The 19,962-nt window shown below is 36.0% G+C and overlaps 1 protein-coding gene across 1 annotated transcript in view; it reads right to left on the bottom strand.

The window, feature by feature from the left end:
- MLIP (muscular LMNA interacting protein) overlaps window positions 1-19,962 on the bottom strand; it is a 171,290-nt gene that overhangs the window by 87,432 nt on the left and 63,896 nt on the right. Inside the window, exons 10-11 of the mRNA XM_061197454.1 lie at window positions 16,979-17,023; window positions 5,681-5,809 (exon numbers count right to left, since the gene is read on the bottom strand). Coding sequence (XP_061053437.1) covers window positions 5,681-5,809; window positions 16,979-17,023 — 174 coding nt within the window. The remainder of the gene's footprint in view (window positions 1-5,680; window positions 5,810-16,978; window positions 17,024-19,962) is intronic.

Here is a 19,962-nt window from a genome sequence, read left to right as displayed (position 1 = left end):
TCCAAGACTGAACCAGGAAGAAATAGAAAATATAAACAGACCACTCACAAGCACTGAAATAGAAACTGTGATTAAAAATCTTCCAACAAACAAAAGCCCAGGACCAGATGGCTTCACAGGTGAATTCTATCAAGCATTTAGAAAAGAGCTAACACTTATCCTTCTCAAACTCTTCCAAAATATAGCAGAGGGAGGAACACTCCCAAACTCATTCTACAAGACCACCATCACCCTGATACCAAAATGAGATGAAGATGTCACAAAGAAAGAAAACTACAGACCAATATCATAGATGTAAAAATCCTCAACAAAATACTAGCAAACAGAAACCAACAGCACATTAAAAGGATCATACACCATGATCAAGTGGGCTTTATCTCAGGAATGCAAGGATTTTTCAATATACACAAATCAACCAATGGAATAAACCATATTAACAAATTGAAGGAGAAGAATCATATGATCATCTCAATAGATGCAGAAAAAGCTTTTGACAAAATTCAACACCATTTATGATAAAACTCCTCCAGAAAGTAGGCATAGAGGGAACTTATCTCAACATAATTAAGGCTGTATATTGACGTATATGACAAACCCACAGCCAACATCGTTCTCGATGGTGAAAAACTGAAGCCATTTCCTCTAAAACCAGGAACAAGATGAGGTTGTCCACTCTCACCCCTATTATTCAATATAGTCTTGGAAGTTTTAGCCACAGCAATCAGAGAAGAAAAAGAAATAAAAGGAATACAAATCAGAAAAGAAGAAGTAAAGCTGTCACTGTTTGCAGATGACATGATACTATACATGGAGAATCCTAAGGATGCCACAAGAAAACTGCTAGAGCTAATCAATGAATTTGGCAAAGTAGAAGGGTACAAAATTTATGCACAGAAATCTCTTGCATTCCTATACACTAATGATGAAAAATCTGAAAGAGAAATTAAGGAAACACTCCCGTTAATCATTGCAACAAAAAGAATAAAATACCTAGGAATAAACCTACCTATGGAGACAAAAGACCTGTATGCAGAAAACGATAAGACACTGATGAAGGAAATTAAAGATGATACAAACAGATGGAGAGATATACCATGTTTTTGGATTGGAAGAATCAACACTGTGAAAATGACTATACTACTCAGAGCAATCTACAGATTCAATGCAATCCCTATCAAACTACCAATGGCATTTTTCACAGAAGTAGAACAAAAAATTTCACAATTTCTATGGAAACACAGAAGACCTCGAATAGGCAAAGCAATCTTAAGAAAGAAAAACAGAGCTGGAAGAATCAGGCTCCCTGGCTTCAGACTATACTACAAAAGCTATAGTAATCAAGACAGTATGGTACTGGCACAAAAAACAGAAATATAGATCAATGGAACAGGATAGAAAGCCCAGAGATAAACCCACGCACATATGGTCACCTTACTTTTGATAAAGGATGCAAGAATATACAATGGAGAAAAGATAGCCTCTTCAATAAGTGGCGCTGGGAAAACTGGACAGCTACATGTAAAAGAAAGAAATTACAACACTCCCTAACACCATACACAAAAATAAACTCAAAATGGATTAAAGATCTAAATGTAAGGCCAGACACTATAAAACTCTTAGAGGAAAACATAGGGAGAACACTCTATGACATAAATCACAGCAAGATCCTTTTTAACCCACCTCCTAGAGAAATGGAAATAAAAACAAAAATAAACAAATGGGACCTAATGAAACTCAAAAGTTTTGCACAGCAAAGGAAACCATAAACAAGATGAAAAGACAACCCTCAGAATGGGAGAAAATATTTGCAAATGAAGCAACTGACAAAGGATTAATCTCCAAAATTATAAGCAGGTCATGCAGCTCAATATCAAAAAAATAAACCCAATCCAAAAATGGGCAGAAGACCTACATAGACATTTCTCCAAAGAAGATATACAGATTGCCAACAGACACATGAAAGAATGCTCAACATCACTAATCATTAGAGAAAGACAAATCAAAACTACAGTGAGGTATCACTTCACACCAGTCAGAATGGCTATCATCAAAAAATCTACAAACAGTAAATTCTGGAGAGGGTGTGGAGAAAAAGGGACCCTCTTTCACTGTTGGTGGGAATGTAAATTGATACAGCCACTATGGAGAACAGTATGGAAGTTCCTTAAAAAACTAAAAGTAGAACTACCATACGACCCAGCAATCCCACTACTGGGCATATACCCTGAGAAAACCATAATTCAAAAAGAGTCATGTACCACAATGTTCATTGCAGCTCTATTTACAATAGCCAGGGCATGGAAGCATCCTAAGTGTCCATCAACAGATGAATGGATAAAGAAGATGTGGTACATATATACAATGGAATATTACTCAGCCATAAAAAGAAACGAAATTGAGTTATTTGTAGTGAGATGGATGGACCTAGAGTCTGTCATACAGAGTGAAGTAAGTCAGAAAGAGAAAAACAAATACTGTATGCTAACATATATTATGGAATCTAAAAAAAAAAAACATGGTTCTGATGAACCTAGGGTCAGGACAGGCATAAAGACACAGACATAGAGAATGGACTTGAGGACATGGGGAGGGGGAAGGGTAAGCTGGGACGAAGTGAGAAAGTGGCATGGACTTTTATATACTACCAAATGTAAAGTAGATAGCTAGTGGGAAGCAGCCACATAGCACAGGGAGATCAGCTCAGTGTTTTGTGACCACCTAGAGTGGTGGGATAGGGAGGGTGGGAGGGAGATGCAAGAGAGAGGAGTTATGGGGATATATGTATATGTATAGCTGATTCACTTTGTTATAAAGCAAAAACTAAGACACCTTTGAAAAGCAATTATACTCCAGTAAAGATGTTAAATTTAAAAAAAATAGAATGATGCTTCCTGGTCTATGCCATTTTGATGTAAAAGTTGTTGATTAATAAGTCTCAATTACTTGATTAAGCATTTGGTTTCAAACTTTGCTTTTAGTACTCAGAGGCTATCTCCAGGCAACTTTTCCGTTCATTTTAAATTCAAAAGTCTGCCTGGTTGTACCTTCTTATGCTACAGTAAATGCATTTTTGTCTGGTCTCATCATCTTTGGTGTGTAACATTTTGTAACAGAGAGTTTTGAAATCATATTTTATGGCAGTGAAGCTGCTAGGGCAAATTTATGGACTTAACAATCCTATCCAACATCTCCTGTCATGTGGGACTGTCCCCAGGACAGGGCAGATCAGTGAATGTGAGCTGTTTCAGTTTGGCTCAACTGTCAGGCTAAAGAATTTTCCATTACATGGGTGGGTGGTGAGATCAACTGAGTTTGCAACCATTCAATTTATTCTGTGGCAGCAGCAAAAGAGAACAAAATAGCAACCAGAACTGAATCTGATTTAAGTTCTGATGAAGTAGCCATGCTGAGATCATAAATTGTTATTACTCAATTAATTATTTAAGGAGCTTTCAGCATCTATGCTTGTGAGCTGTCTTTTGTATCTGCCTCCATTGTCGATTCTGGCCACAATGAAGTGGTGGTTATAGCTCCATGTAGAGGCCAATTGATAGTATATGCAGCTTCCCGGTTTCCTAGTATATTCATTTTTCCTCTCCTGCAAGGTCAATGAATAAGACCAGGGAAGGTCTGGAATTAACTTTTAAGTGCTCTGCTAGACTTCTTTCAATTCTGACAGTCTGCTGATGCAGAAGTTGGGATATACACAGAATAAACTGATTGAAAGAAAATATAAATAAGTCTGTGCGCCACCAGAATACTTGCAAAAGAACTCATATTTTCTACAAATTATCTGAAAATACATAGGTTTATGGTGTACATAAACAGAGCTTTAAACTTGCTGTATAGTCAGGAAAAGCTGTGAAAAGAACTGGCAACTCCTTTTAATGAAAAGAATTTCCTACACCTGAAAATGGAGTTTATCATTCCAGAGGACAGTAAATTGTGATAAATTATAGGTAGATTAACTTGACACCCTACAAAGAATCTTGTTTAAGATAAAATGCATAAATTTAAAATTATACTAATACAAAAGAACAAAATTTTTATTTTACAGCATTAGATCATATTTGAAGAATATGTTGCATGGATAATATGTGAAATTTATTTTAACTGTTGGCATTTTTGTCATATAACACTAGATTACTTTTATAAATTTTTATAATAATCCCATACTGTCTAAAATGTCACATTAAGCCTCTAAAATATCAGTGTCATATAAGCAATAGATATCTAATGAATTTTTATTGATGATGGAAATATGCTTTCCAAACAGGAATTTCCATTTCTTTTATGTGCAGATTTAGTGAACACACCTTATATATCAATAAGATTTCCCTATTTAATTTAATTAATTGAGGGCTCCATTTTATTCTATAAAATGAGAATAATTGCCTCTAATTATCATTTTCAATGATATTAGTGTCTCCTAAAAATGTTTAACTTATTGAAATCCTATCAGTCTTCAGAAAGTATGTATAAATAAGCAGAAAATATTATCATCTCCATTTTATAAATAAAAACTGTAGCTAAGCATGAGAAAGTATTTATAATGAACTTTTTCAAGGCTTTTAGCCTACTCACAGTTCTTAGATTTTAAATAACCCAGATTTTAGAATTTGAAGGATCCTTAAAAAGTACCTCTTCTGAATGCCTCATTTTATGCATTAAGACACAAACTGGGCGAGATGAAATACCTTGCTCAGTGTCATAGAGCGAGTATAATATGAGATGAGATATTTCTTATGTTTCACAAATATGACCATAATTTCTATTTTCAAGACTATCGTTAGTTATCATTTTCAAACTGAACTTTAAAAAGAGTATAGCACCTTACGTTCTTTTGCAAGTCTATTCTATCATAGATTACCAAATGTGGTGGTGATCTTGTGTATCCTGGTTGTATCCACAAAGATTTCTGGATTGCTTGCATTGCTGAAGCATGTAATAATGTTTGAGATATAAAATATATAACCCATGTCTCTTTGTTGCATTTGAAGAAGACAAATAAAGATGTAAGGTTTCCCTTTGAGATAATTTATGAAATTTTATATTGCATAAATGTGTATTTTCATATTTTTCCTAAATATCTCATAAAGCACCATCAACAACCTTCCATTATACCTTCTTCAACATATAGGATATATAAGGGGAAGATAGTATACCTTTTTTGCACATAAACCAAAAAAACAATGATGCCTTAAAATAACTTAAGCCCTTATTCCCTATCTAGTACCACTCAATCTAGGGGATCACATCATCTCTATTATGTTGATATCAATCCAAACAATAGATCTTCTGTCAAATGTACTAATATACCAAACCTAAAGCATTGCATTGTTTCAAAAGGAAGCAGGATTTTAGAAATAAGAATGCAACACCTATATGACTCATTTAATCAGTGACTCCATGGTGTCTTTATAGGAAGTAATATCTTGGTCCCCAAAACAACACCAGCACTAGGTAGAAAAATTTTAGGAAAAAGCATTTAAATACTTCAAAATATCATCCTGGAAATACTTAAGAATTGTTTTATTATGTAAAAAAATAAATCTTTTGTAATACTAAGGATATTCCAATCACAAACATTTTCTTGCAAACACCATATTCATAGAGGCATCTCTATATTTTGTACAGTTATTTATCCAAATATCAAAGACTTTCTCATATGCACACTCACCTGCTCAGAAAAGAAGTCACTGTGCTCTTCCAGGTATTTACTGAAAGGGTTGGGTTCATAGACTTCCTCCTCTTTTTTCAGTAATATTTTGGATTTTATAGGTACAGGGCGAATTACTCCAGGCTTCGTCTTCATGAATATCAAATTTTTTAAAAATAAAGGAAAAAATACTATTAAAATGAATACATAGGTATATTAAGTCATTCCAATGTTCTCACAGCAATTTTTTTTATTTTAAAGTGATTTTATAAATGCATAAAAACAGCTAGAAACCAAATGATTTTTAACTAATGTAACTTTAGTTTTAGTTACCTGTTACAGCACAATCAACTCATTAAGATCTACTATTATGATGTTCAAAATGCAAAAACACCTTCATTTATCTAGTCAAACACATTCCTATATCCTTGCCAGAGCATTCAGCCAATAAATATTTCATTTGACAAATATTTATTGAGAGCATCCTCGGTGCCAGGCAGCATAGTCATTTGGGGCATGATAGGATAGGCGAATCTAGTACAATCCACCAAGCCCAAAACAACTTTCTTTTTCTGGAAACCCTAAAATCCCAGAAACCATGTTCAGACTGTGTATGATGAAACCAAGGGTGGCTTTCTGACACAGGAGATGGGGGCTGGGTAACAAACAGATGTTCTCTTCCATGAATATGGAACACTGATTTAAACTGCTCTGCAGGCACGCTGGGAGACTGAAATTATAATACGTGGATTTGGGAGCTATGGGAAAGACTTAATCTGCCATAAAAGCAGATCTGATGAGATCAAGAAAAATACAGCAAAGTGTATGGAGAAGAGACGCACTTGAGGACTTTCCAGAATTGAATTCCAAAACATTCCTGGGACCCAGCTGAATTTCTTCTCTGAGGCTCCCTAAGATTTTCCTTTTCTTTTACACAAAATTCCCTTTTTTTTTTCCAACTCAGGTTGACTTCTATAACTTGCAATCAAAAGAGTTTGAGTGAATAGACCAGTCATTTCAGATTCGTGAATTTGTACCCAATGTCAGTCTGACGAGAGAGAGAGAGGAATCTAGTTTGGGGCAATTTCAAAATGATGTTTCACAAACACCAAAATCTTGTTACACTGTAAAATGTCACAAAATGATTGATAAATTTACAAAAAACATCCCAAACAAGAATTCAGTGAAAAGTTGTGATGCTTTTTCTGTTTGAGCATTTTGCTGTAATCATTCTTCTCAAGCCCATTTCCTTTCAGAAAATAGTAAATTAGCTCTCCTCAGTCTGTGCTGATGCTCTCAAGTTAAGCCTTAAGGGAGGACATCTATCTCTCTGCCCTATAAGCCACCCGTTATGTTTTGAGTCTTGAATAAATGCCATTCTGCAATATTTTTTTCAACCCATATTTTCCCAGCTGGCTTTCATATCTATGCCAAATGGGGGAATAAAGATTGAGAAAAATCTCTATCTTCCCCAGGCAGGGAAATATCTCCCACTTAAGAAACTCTGATTTCTCTCCAGGGGAAAAGATGAGCAAGTAACAACCAATTATGCGTGAAGTCACACAGTTGAGTATACATATGAGAGTAATATCCTCCAATGAACTCAGCACGAGAACAAAGCTCCAGCAGTTGCTGATTTCTACAGCCACCTGTCATAGGGAGACACCTGATACCTGGGTCATGATCCGAAACTGTCCAGATTTCCTGTCTCTCTTTTCCACATGACTTCCTGTTTCATTTCTCCTTCCTGCTGCTCCTACTCCTGTACCTCCTCTCCTGCTCCTTTGGGAAGTAGGAAATCAGTACAACTCCGGTACTCTGGGCTTACCAGGTTCTAAAACCAACATGGAATTTTAGAAACTAAGCTTGGTGGCACTAGCAAAAAGAGGAAAGCAGAAGGAAGAAATCTGACCAGAAGCATTTGATATGCTGTAAGAATCCCCCTGCCAGAGAAACATGATGCCCTGGTTCCTGCATTGCTAACAGGTGGATGTTTTGGGTCATCCTGGCCTGGAAACTTCCACTCAGATCATCTCTCTTGGGATCATCATCCTCCAGGGTGAATCCAGAAAAGACAGTCCTCTGGTTGGCTGGATATCAAATAGCCTTAATATCAGAATCAGTTACTGACGCTTCATGCTTATTTCTCTACCAGGTTAGATGCTTTTTGTTGCTATGAATTTCCTGGATTTGATCGTTGTCTGGCAATTGAACAAGGATTCTTTCCCTATTTCCTCTATTTCCACCTGCCCTTTTCTTGGACTCTGTGTTCCTAGGCTTTGGTCTACCTGAAGTCTCTGAATTTTCCTCATTCTAGTTTGCTTATTTGGTCTCAGTACCATTGCCCCAATTCTTCCATTATATTCATTACCTCTTTCCTTAGTCCTGTTTTTTCTCCTGCACCATAACTTGCTGTCACTTACCAGCCAGCATTTCATGGACAGGGAAGCCAACTCCAGGCAAAGGAAGACTAAACATAGTTTGCCTTTGACATTGTTCACACTTCCTGCCCTATAACCTTTAACCATACCCTCCACACCTAACTGTGTCTCGGCCTTTGGTCAAATTGAAACTCAAACCTTGTTGGCCCAATTCTGAGCCTCATGTACTCTCCATAAACCATGGTACACTGATCAATCCTGTTTATGGCAGCCTCTGCACCTTGCTCATACCATTCCACATGCTTTGAAACCAGCCTCAAAACACTTGAGGATTCATTGCAGATAATGACATCATCATTATCCCATAGACCCAGATTCCATATCTTACAGGTACTACATTCAATATTTTAAATTGATTATCTCATCAATTCCTTATCAACAACCCTGTGAGAGACTTAGAATCAGTCACATGCCAAAGCCATGCAGTTAATATGTGAACAAGTCAAGGTTTAATCCAGGTCTAGTCTGATCATAAACCCAGGATTTTAATTACTCTGATGCCTACTCCAGAGACAGAGACAGGGAGAGAAACAGCATAGAGAGAAACTTAACATGATTTTTAAACACCCACCTCTCTATAACTTCCTCTGGGCAATCACTAACAAAGTCCTAGTATTTTTATGTTTTTGATTCCTTCTAAATCCATTGCTTCTGTTTTATTTCCACTGCCAATTGCCACATTCATGACTTAGGCCATGGTTAACTCATTACATGTCATTTTACTTTTCTTTTCACTAGTCTTAGTAAATCCAGTTTTTCTTACCTTAAGCAGGGCACAAACACTACATTCAGCCTCCTAAAGGATTCTGTAGTTTGCACAGCCAGACATCAAAATTTATACTGATATTTCTCTGGACTTGGTATAAAATCCAGTCCCAAGAAGCAGCATGATATTGGTGGGGGGAAAGTATAAGAACATAGATTTTGATTTTTGCAATAGTGTTAATAGACTGTATGACCTTGGAAAAAAGCCATTCGACCTGTCTGGACCGTCTACTAAAGGATCCTAATCCTCCTGCATGATTAGGTCCTTTAATAATGAATAACGGCACATTTGATTATTTACATTCCTGCCTCCTCAAGAACCACACCTCACAAAGTTATTGCATAAGGCTTAGAACAGACTGTCCTTTATCAATTCCTAGTCTATGCTGCATCCTTGCTCATAGTCACCTGGTATCTTCAGACTCCAAGTAGACTGGTTTGCTAATTCTGGCAAACCTAATTTGCTAAGTCTGCATCCAAACAAAAACAAAGGAAATTAGATTAACAAGTGAGAAGAATCTATAAAGGTGAGCTACTCTAAGATGATCATTGCCAGCAATATGACAACTAAACTAACCCAAGGAGACCCTTCCTTCATTTTTAGCTGCTAAAGAATCGACAGATCCAGCTAGACTCATGAGTGATACAAACAAATGTCATTCTTACAATGCCAGGGAAAGCGACACCATAATTTTCGTTCCAGCCTACGTGGAGAAATAAAAACAGGTAATGACTCCCATAGCCAGCAAAAAGAGCACAGAAAGAACAACAAGAAGGTCCTCCAAATAGCAAATTTCAATGTATTGTGATGAACCTCCTGAGAATTGATTTACACTGGATGTAAGGCTTTCCCCCCCTCTTTTGGAGCTATATTTTGAAAAAAAAAAAAAAAAAGGTTAATCTTTCATTCTTGCTAGTAAAATATTTCCCCCACCTTCAGAAAAATAGCATTATCATTGCAGAAAAGGGTAGGCAGATGTTTTATTTTTAACTGGAACCAGAATACTGTGATTCTGATTAGTTATCACAAGTTTTAAAATCTGAGAACCTCATTAGAGCCAGGGGTACATATGGGCTTTTAGTGGACGGGGAGTCTGCCTGTTTATATTCTTCTTGACACAATTCCAAGAGTGTTAGATCCCAACAATCATGGACAACTCTGCTCTCCATTTGCTTTGATGAGAAGAGTAGTTCGCACAATACTGATAAAGTCTTTGTTTTTTAAACTGAAGTATAGTTGATTTACAATGTTGTGTTAATTTCAGGTGTAAAGCAAAGTGATTCAGTTATACATATACATATATATGTATGTATGTATGTATTCTTGACATTTTTGAAGTGCCTTAAAGAAAAAACAACCATTGTCTTGGAGCTCTGAATCATCCTTCTATCAGACCATCTATCAGATGCTCTCTGCAGGCATTTTGCCAAGTGAGACCTATTCTATGTCAGGAACTGTAGTGTCTACCCAGATGAATAAGACATAACCCTTGTACTCAGAGGGCTGACAATTCAGGTGAGTTAAGCACAGAACAATCACTGAGTAAATCAATCCATGTCACAGGACTCCAGTCAAAGTGCTCTAATGCCTCATCTTCTCACTTAGAGTAAAAACCCAAACCCTTACAATGCCTGTAGGGTGATGTTTACAAGGCTCCATATGACCTAATCTTTCACTCCCCAGACAGCTTCTCCCTTTCCAATCTTGTCTCCTGCTATATGCCCCTCTCTCTCCCTCACTCTCCACTCTGGCACACATTGTGTTCCCTACTCTGGGAGTTTGAACTTGCTCTTTGTGTTGTCTGGAACTCTCTTCTCCCTTTCCAGCACTCTCTCTTTCAATTCTTCAAGTCTCTGCTCAAATGCCACCTTATTAGCAGACAGGTTTTCCCTAATGACCCATGTAAAATATCAATCCCCACCTCCTCTTACTTACCCTATTATTTTCCGTAGTACTTAACACAATCTGACCTCAGTTTATGTTTATTTTCTTGCTTCCTCCACTAGAATGTATTTAAGATCTGTGAGGCCAGAGATCATTGTTTTGTTCACTGTTCTCTCTCCAAAACCTAGAACTGTGCCAGGAACCTAATAGATGCTAAATAGACATTTGAAGGATGAATAAACTAATTGACAGGCAGAAGTTCAGTATGCTGGCTATGATCCAGTATGGAGGCCTTAAAGGGTGTTGATTGCCCATTTAGGGTCTCCCCTTATTTTTCCTGGACTGACTTTTTGATTACAGTATAACCAGGAAGAAGGAATTTCACAAGATAGAAGATCTACATGTCTTTCAACCCTAGGGGACCAGAAGAATGAATGTGAGTTGGTGAGCTCCACCCTCAGAGATAAGAAAGAGTAGAAAGCCGAAGTTATCATCTCCCATGATACAGGAAGTCAACACCAGGGACCAGAGGCCATGTCTTTAAGGACTTTGCAAGATTTTAAGTCTCTCTATTTTTAAAAAATCATTTCTTTTTCCCCCTGTTTGATTGCGGTGATAAGCAATAAAAGTCTTAACATGGAAGAAAATGATGTCATCTTCTTTGGAGAATTCAAGAGTGGGTGGAACTTGGGAGATCACATCTAACTCTATTATTAGTCTTAAGGGAGAAAAAGTCCAAGAGATACAGTATGTGGAGTCCCGGAGCCTGGGGGCAGGTTTTAATGGCCTGCGGGGCACTGATCCCGCTATTCATTTGTGTTTATAACTCATCAAGTATACACTTATCCTTGAATATTGCTACTCGGGCACTGTGAAAATAGATATTGTTTCTGTCCTTTGGAACTTATAATCATAATTCTATGACAACAAGTTGGTACTGCCTCTGGCTGGAGACCAAAGTTGAAAATTAACTGCCAACACTGACCTAGAGAATCCATTATATGGATAATGCCTTCTTAGAACCACGTCTTTCATAAATTAACTCCAACTAGTGGACCGGTGTTTTTAATTGCCTTTGACTGAGGTAGTAAGCTCTGGAGTCATGTGATAAGAAAAAAAAAGAAATAAAGAATAGGATCCCAGTTTTCAAAGGTTTATTTCTATCTTTTTGAAGAAATAAGATATGTAAAAAAAAAAAAACAGCAAGAAACTAATAAAACACACCATATATAAAATTCTGTGAGTCTGGCTAATTTGATGGATCCAAGGAGTTTGTGAAAGTACCATCACTGCTTCTTTTAGCCATTTGCTTCTGTCTTGTCTATATTCTCCAGTGCTATTTTTTTTTCTTTAGAATTTCTCTGGCAACAAGCTCAGAGAAACTCAAAAACATTCTCCTAGTCAAGACTGTTGACAAAAGCAATATTTTCTAAATTATTTAGCTGATTTACTCACAATTAATAAAAATTTATTAACTCTAATTCTTTTTTTTTAAATAAAAATATATCCTTGAAGCAAATACATAAGCTTTTTTTTTTCCCTCAAAGAAACATCTCAAATTTCAAAACACTATAGTACAGAGTAATGCTTCCAAGATTAGGGAGGAGGGGGCAGACAGTTTTTAATACCACCCATTAGCTGTAGGACTGTTGACACATGGTAGATATCTAGACTTCAGGGTTTTTTCCATCAGAATAATGGAAATAACAATTCCTGCCATACTAACTCACAAAGTGATTGTGTGAATCTAATGAGATCATATGCGTGACAGAACTTTGTAAAGAAAAAATATCATAAAAGGAACTTGAAAGGAAAAAAAAAACCTTTCCTTTTTCCTGTTTTTGCACTTATAATACAGAGTATTGATATCAAATGATCTTGACTACCCAGGAAAATACTTATCTGATGAGCTTTTTCCAAAAATATATTTTATAATTACTATGATAGCTGTATTAAAATAAACATATGCAGGATTTCAATAATTATAAATCACAGCTCACAGCTCCAAAAATATTTTTTGGAATGTACACAACACAGATTGGCCAGTTTGAAATATTTCAACAATTAAAAGAAAATAGCATGACTCAGACCTCAAGAGGCATACATGATAAACGCTGTAGCACTTAAGCATGTAGTGTCAAGGAAAATTAGTCAAGGACAAACCGCCTACAAGCTGGAAGAAGACATTAGTTCTATGCAGAAGCTTTCAGGACTGCATTTTCTGAACAACAGAGACCTCAAGGGCCCTTAGAAAGATCAGTCATGCACCACTAAAACAGGGCACATCAGTTGGCTTTCAGAACTGGGAACAAAGTACCTGCAAGGTTAAGCGCCTCTTCTGTACAGTGTTCCAGTAAGCTCCATTTTGCTTTTACCTATATATAACCATGTGGTTTATTTTTTAAATCTATTGTTTTGTACTCTCTAGATTCAGTATTCCATCTGGGGCAACAATGAGCATTTTGTAATGGCATGAAATTTCAAAAGCAAAAGCCAAATGTCTCCTAAACCAGGTTCCCTTACCTATTGCCAAGGAAGACCAGTGCTTACCCATCTTATAAAGCCCAACCTGTTTTCCTACCCAGAGAAAAGAGACCCCACCAGCCTCTGTTAATATTATGATGAGTAAGCTCAGGAATTAGGAAAGTTTTGTGAAGGTTCAGCCTAGATCCGGGATCTTCCTTTCCTTTTGTTCCCTTTTTGATGCCAGGGGATGCACTATCCACAGGTGTGAAGCCTCAGGACCCTAACTGATCCTACTCAGCCCCTTCTCTTCAGAAAGTGATCACATGCACCCGGTGGAAGTCACACTTCCGCAGAGGCCCTATTTCCCAACTCCTTCATCAGCCTTTTTTATTCCCCTTGGATTATCTAAAATCAATAATGATTCCTTTTGAAAGTGACGCGGAACAAAGATGACCACGAACACTGTGATCTTAGTTGATCTACTCAAACTCTGTGACCCTCTGTTTCTTTATCTGTAAAAAATGGCCACTCATTAAATCTCAGAGATAATATTTCAGAGACTTTATATTCAATAATAACATCCCCCCCCACCCTGTATGTACAGGGCTACATTGGCAACTTCACATTTTATGATATGTGAGCCTTAACAATAACGCCTTCAGGTTGACAGGGTAGCTGTCCCAACCTCCATTTTCTAGATGTGTATTTAAAACTTCTTCATCTCTAAGTCCCTTCCCAGTTTTGATGTACTGCGTTACTGTTTAATAGAAGAAGAGAAATTGAGGCACAAAATGGTGAACTAGTTTCACAAGGACCCCCAAAACACTTCTCTCTGAGCCTAATACTACATAATTTGGTTTTCAGAGTAAACAGTGGAAATATTTTAAGAGTAAGGGGCAAGGTCATATTTCTTTTTTTCCTTCCAGTATTGAATCGGTACAGTTGCAATGTAAACAAGCAAATAGCTAAGCCACGTTAAAAAGAAAAAATATGAAAAAACGATATATTCTTAAAAAGCCAAAGCTCAAAAGCAAAATGGCTTCTGTATTAAGCTTGTACTATCATAGCAATTCAACATTTATTTTCACTTCAATTTATTACATTTCTCCCCTAAAATAGGAGTCAAATAATTTTAATTGCTTATTTTATGCAAAACACACAATATTTACTTACATAATTTAACTATAATCTACCATGTGTTCCCCAAAATTTTGTTTTTATGTGCTATACACATGTATACACACATATAAACAAAAAGCAATATGTATATGTGTGTGTGTGCTCTCAGAATTACCTGTCATATGGCATCTATATGTATAGTATATGTTATAAACACACACACATACTGTGTGTGTATATATACATATTTGTTTTTCAAAGGCATTCTTATTTACTGAAATTACTCTGAACTTAACCCTGAAGAGAGTTCATGATGGCAAATATTGGAAATCCATTCATAAAAATATAATTTATTCATAAATTACAATGCTTAAGAGTGAAAATATTACAAATCCTTAAAAAAGCAAATGCTTATAGCATCCCTTGCATGCAATTACTTCTACTCTATTCTATATTCACAGAATGTAAATACAGGGTTAATATCATGAAATAGAAGTCAGTGATTGAATTGAATAATTACATCCATCCAAGAGATGTTCTTTTAGCGTGTGATAGCCTGCTTGATAATAATCCCTTCACAAACCTACCTAGATCTCAAGTGAATTTTGGGATTAAAACTTAATTTAAAACTTGGTTAAGAAACTCCTTGAACTCTCTAGAGAAAAGGTCTAAAGTAAATGCAAAAAAATTATCATCAAAGTCAGTCAAAGCAACACTTCGTATTTTTCTCAGAACACAAACATCAAATTCATAGAATTATTTGATTGGCCAAAAAGTTCACTTATTACATTTACAATGGGTCATTTATACTAGTCTTAATTTATGAAATCATTATATATATTTGCTTCTTTGAAATAGTTTCTTAAAATATTAAGTCAAGAACTGATATTTATCTATATATATGTGTATATGTCAGTCTGATAATATATATACAGACTCACACACATTCAACATCTAAAATCTGTTGTATCTATGTTGAGCATACAAAATATTTCTTAATTTTCACATATTACTCTCAAGAAACAAGTACATATATCATTATTTTAAACATTAAAATAGTTGTAACAATAGTTCCATATCTAAAGTGGGAAACTGTTCAACTTCACAATGTTATTGTACCTCTTGTTTCCATGGCAACTCCTTCGCTCCCCTGAGCTAGTAACCATGGACTCACTGCCTTCGAAAGGCTTGGACAGAGTGTAATCGAATGGTCTCGTTGTTCATTTAGAAGATTGAAGCCCAGTCTCCCAGATTCTTGACTTCTCCACTGTCAGCCCAGTAGTTAGCGTCAGAGCAGGAAGTAAAAGATGGGTCTCCTGGCCCCGTTCCAGGATTCTTTCAACTATCCTATACTGCCGGCCACTATTCTAAATCAACTGACACTAAAATAACACTTCACACACACACATGCACACACACGCAAACACACCCCATATACACACTGCATGTATAAACACCAACATGCCTAAGCCATTTGCTTCAATCATGCTATTTTAAGAGTCAAACTACACTTTTTATGATTTTCCAGCACTACAAATAAAAATATCATTGTCATTTTGGCATGATAATGACAAGATGACTTGTTGGCTATGGATGTAGGACACAGAAATAATTGCTTAAAATGGGGGGAAAAATCAGTATTAAACTGATTTTGTCTTCTTAATGTCTCACAGTGCTTTACTATATATTTCCATTCATTTCATTTTTACTGAAGGAGTTTACAATTATAAACAATAAAAATTAAAAGATAATAAAGAAAATAGTAATATCTAGGTAACATATCATGGTTCCAATTTGCTCATCACTGTAACAATAATACAAAACACTGTTAGAAAAAGTAATTTTCCTACTTAATCAAATTTTTATCTATAAATAACAGATTCTAGAGCCTACATCTGTGTTGTCCTACACAGTAGCCACCAGCCCCCTTGTTGGGCCCTTGAAATGTAGCTAGCCTGAATTGAGGTATGCTGTAAATGTAAAATACACAGCAGATTTCAAAGACTTTACCCCCGAAAAAAGAATGTAAAATAATCTCAATTTTATACTGATTATATATTGAAATGATAATATGTGTATAAATAAAATGTATTATTGAAATTAATGTGACCTGTTTCTTTTTACTTTTTTAACGTGGCTCTTAGAAAATTTTAAATTACAAATGTGGCTTGTATTTGAGGTTCACACTTTATTTCTATTGTTCGTCCCTGATCTAGACCATCCACATGCTAATCTTCCTGTCTGAAATATTTCATTTCCTCAAGTCCAGGACCTACTCTACATGATCAAAGGCTACCTTGTCCTTGAACCCTTTTCTGATCTCTCCCATCCAGAAGTGAGTCCTTGCCTCTAACCTCCATCGGCATCTTCCTTCTGGCCTTGCCCGTTCTATCCTAACACCACTACTAGGATGCAAGTTACTGGCAAATAAGTTCTATGTATGTTTTTATGTATGTCTGTGACTTGCAAAACAACCGCATGGAGCTTTAGAAAAGCATCAGTGAACTTTTACTAGACAAGTAAGCAAATAAACTTATATATACAGTCAATTTGTTCTCAGTTCACATTTGTTCAGATAAAGCTGTCTTAAAAGATCAGAATTTTCTAAAGTACCAGGTGTATGTCTAGTAAGAGGGTACGTACCAGCTGACTCTCAGATACCGTAGAAGATGGTGAGGCGAGGTTTGCCTGCAAAATTATAAACGCAGTGTTTATTTAGTGAAATTCATAATTTAGTAAGATAATATATCTATGTTTTTAAGTATTCTGAAGTTTTTTATTGCTAAAATAATACATGCCCCTTGTAGAATTTTGACAGGTATTAAGTAAAAGAAAAAATATCATTATGCCACCAAAAAATGATTTTTTTTTACGTTTTTGGTACATTGCCTTACAATATTTCTCCTATACATTTTTATTCAGCTCACATAATAGTAAATATGATGTTTTCTGTGTTGCTTTTCCTTAGCATCTTAACACAAGTACCAGCGTAAGACATCAAAAATTCTTCAAGGTGATGTAATATGTCATGCTCTGTATACTCCATATTTTACTCAAACTTACCAACATTGTTAGCTATACTTATATTTATGTACAGCAAAATGAAACAAATAACAGATTTTTTCATTAAATTACTCATATTAGAAAATAAAGTTTTCATGATTTCATGAAAAAAAATTTTTAATTGTTTTAAATTAAAGAGGAGGCTAATATTGTTTCATCATCCTTGGTTCCTGAATTTCACTCCTTTCTTCTGGATTTAGTTTCCTTCTTGCTGAAGTAAAGGCTCTGGTAGTTTTTTCAGAACTTCCTGTCTTGGGCTTTGTCTGAAAATGTTTTTATTTTGTTCTCATCCTGAATGAGAGTTTACTTGGACATAGAATTCTAAGGCAATAGTTATTATTTCCCAGCATTTTGAGGACTGCCCACTTGCTCTGACTTCTGTTACTGCTGTGAATGTAAACTTCATAACTTGGATCATCCGTCTCCACATTTGCTTAACGTTTAAGATTTCTCTCCATGATATTCTGTAATTCCACTATGATGTGTCTGAGCATGGACTTCTTTGTATGTATCCTTTTTGGGGGCTTGGTGTAGTCCTTCATTCTGAGAATACATATCTTTCTTCATTTCCAGAAAATCCTCCAGGAATTACTTCAAATATTGCCTCTCTCCCATTATATCTAATCTCTTCTTTGGAGCTTTGATTAAATATATGTTGGGTCTTCTGAATCCATCCTCCATTTCTATAAAATTCCCTGTCATATTTTTTATCTCTTTATGCTGCATTCCGGATAGTTTCCACATATAAGCCTGATGGTTAACACATTTTTCTTCAACAGTATATTAACACATTTAATATGGCCATTGAATTTTATATTTTAATGACATTATTTTTAACTTCTAGAAGTTCAGTTTGGTTCTTTATCAAATTTTCTTTATGGTATCCATAATTCCTTTTAACTATTTCAACATTTTATTATATTTATAAATTCATTCCAGATTTTTCTGTAATCTCTCTTGGCTAAATCCCCTATTTCTTGTATCTGTTGACTCTCCTTCATGCCTCTGCCCCATGATGTTCTTTACTCATTTGATGGCTTTTTAGTTTTGATTTTGAGCTCCTCTTCAGTCAGGGTAATTTCAGTGATGATTTCTGTAGGTATCTGAGAAACCCTGGGTTGGGAAACCATGCCTACAATACATTTCATGTTTGCCCTAATGGGGGCCCCAGGTATTTCACTGATTCTGGACCAGTTTCCGTTTTATTTCATCACCCTCATATGCCTGAACTTACAGGGTGGCAGGTGCCCACATCTTCAACTTTCACAGGTTTAGCACCCATTTTCTCATGGATGACTGACTATATTACCACCCAAGAGTGTAGATTAAAGATGGTGGGAGGATTTATATCTATTTCTATCACATGCTTCATGGCCGTGTGGCCTTCTAGGCTCCTGGATGCACACAAAGGATTCATCCACAGCTCTGACTCATTGTATAGTGAAAGTTAAACTCTAAGCTCCTGGCTCCTGTCACCTGTGTTCTGACATACCTGTGTTCCCCCAGAGCTTAAGCTTCTTCTTAACTTTCCCACCTGGAGCTCCCTCTTCATTCCTGACACTCACAGTTCCTCTTTCTTTCTTGTAGATTGGGTTACATATATATATTTTAATAGTTACGTTTTCTCAAGCTTTTCTGCCCTTAAATGGGAGACCAGGCTTCCACATCAGGGAAGTGGTCAACATACAGATGCACAATCATAAATATACTTGGCTGACACATGATAAAGTTGTGTTCCTATACTATCTCTATTCTTTTTGAAATTGCAAATATTTTCGGGGTTATGACAGATGTGTCAATATTGCTTTTACTCTCTGAGAAGTGAATGATAACTGAAAACTGAAAGCTGAGTAGTTTCTATGGTATCGCCAAGTACGTAAGAGTGTGAATCACCAAACATAACGACCAGGCTCCTGCTGTCCTTCTCATACTGTGTCCAACATGGTTTGTTTTTGATTTTTTGACTCATGACGTTCTTCACCAGGATGGTCACTGCTCACTGCCATCCCTGCCTGCTCTACAGCAGCAGTATGTCCTGGCTAATTGCTCCCCACCTCTAATTGCTGTGGACCAGGTTACCGTGCACTGAGGTTCATGGTTATTCTGTGCTGCAGAAAATTACCCTTCAGAATGCCTATCCCAGTGATTTTTCAATTCACCTAGGGTTTCATTTTTAACCTCATAATGTAATATGAGTAATAATGATTTCTTCTAATGTCTTAGGATGTTTTCCTTTTGGTTAATTCTTCATTATTGCAGTAATGAGAGAATTCTCTATGAATTCCCTAAGTTAAATGACTTCTATGAAATATGCTGAACTGAATGTATCTTGACAGGAACAAAATATAGTTATATTTTTATCTCAATAATTATAGGAAAAAAGTCACACACTAAAAATAAAGTATTTGCACAATTTAACTATATTACTAACATTTTTCAGTACTTTGTGCTAAATAATACCAAACTATCATAGGGAAAAAAGAGAAAGTGCTCAGGCAAACACATTAATTAAATTAGGGAAAAACACAAATATCTTTGTATCCAGTCTCCATAAGTCCTCAAAA

Source organism: Eubalaena glacialis, chromosome 7 (assembly GCF_028564815.1).
Source record: "Eubalaena glacialis isolate mEubGla1 chromosome 7, mEubGla1.1.hap2.+ XY, whole genome shotgun sequence".
Classification (NCBI taxonomy): Eukaryota; Metazoa; Chordata; class Mammalia; order Artiodactyla; family Balaenidae; genus Eubalaena; species Eubalaena glacialis.
The sequence above is the reverse complement of the archived record's forward strand: the minus strand, read 5'-3'. Positions and strand labels throughout refer to the sequence as shown.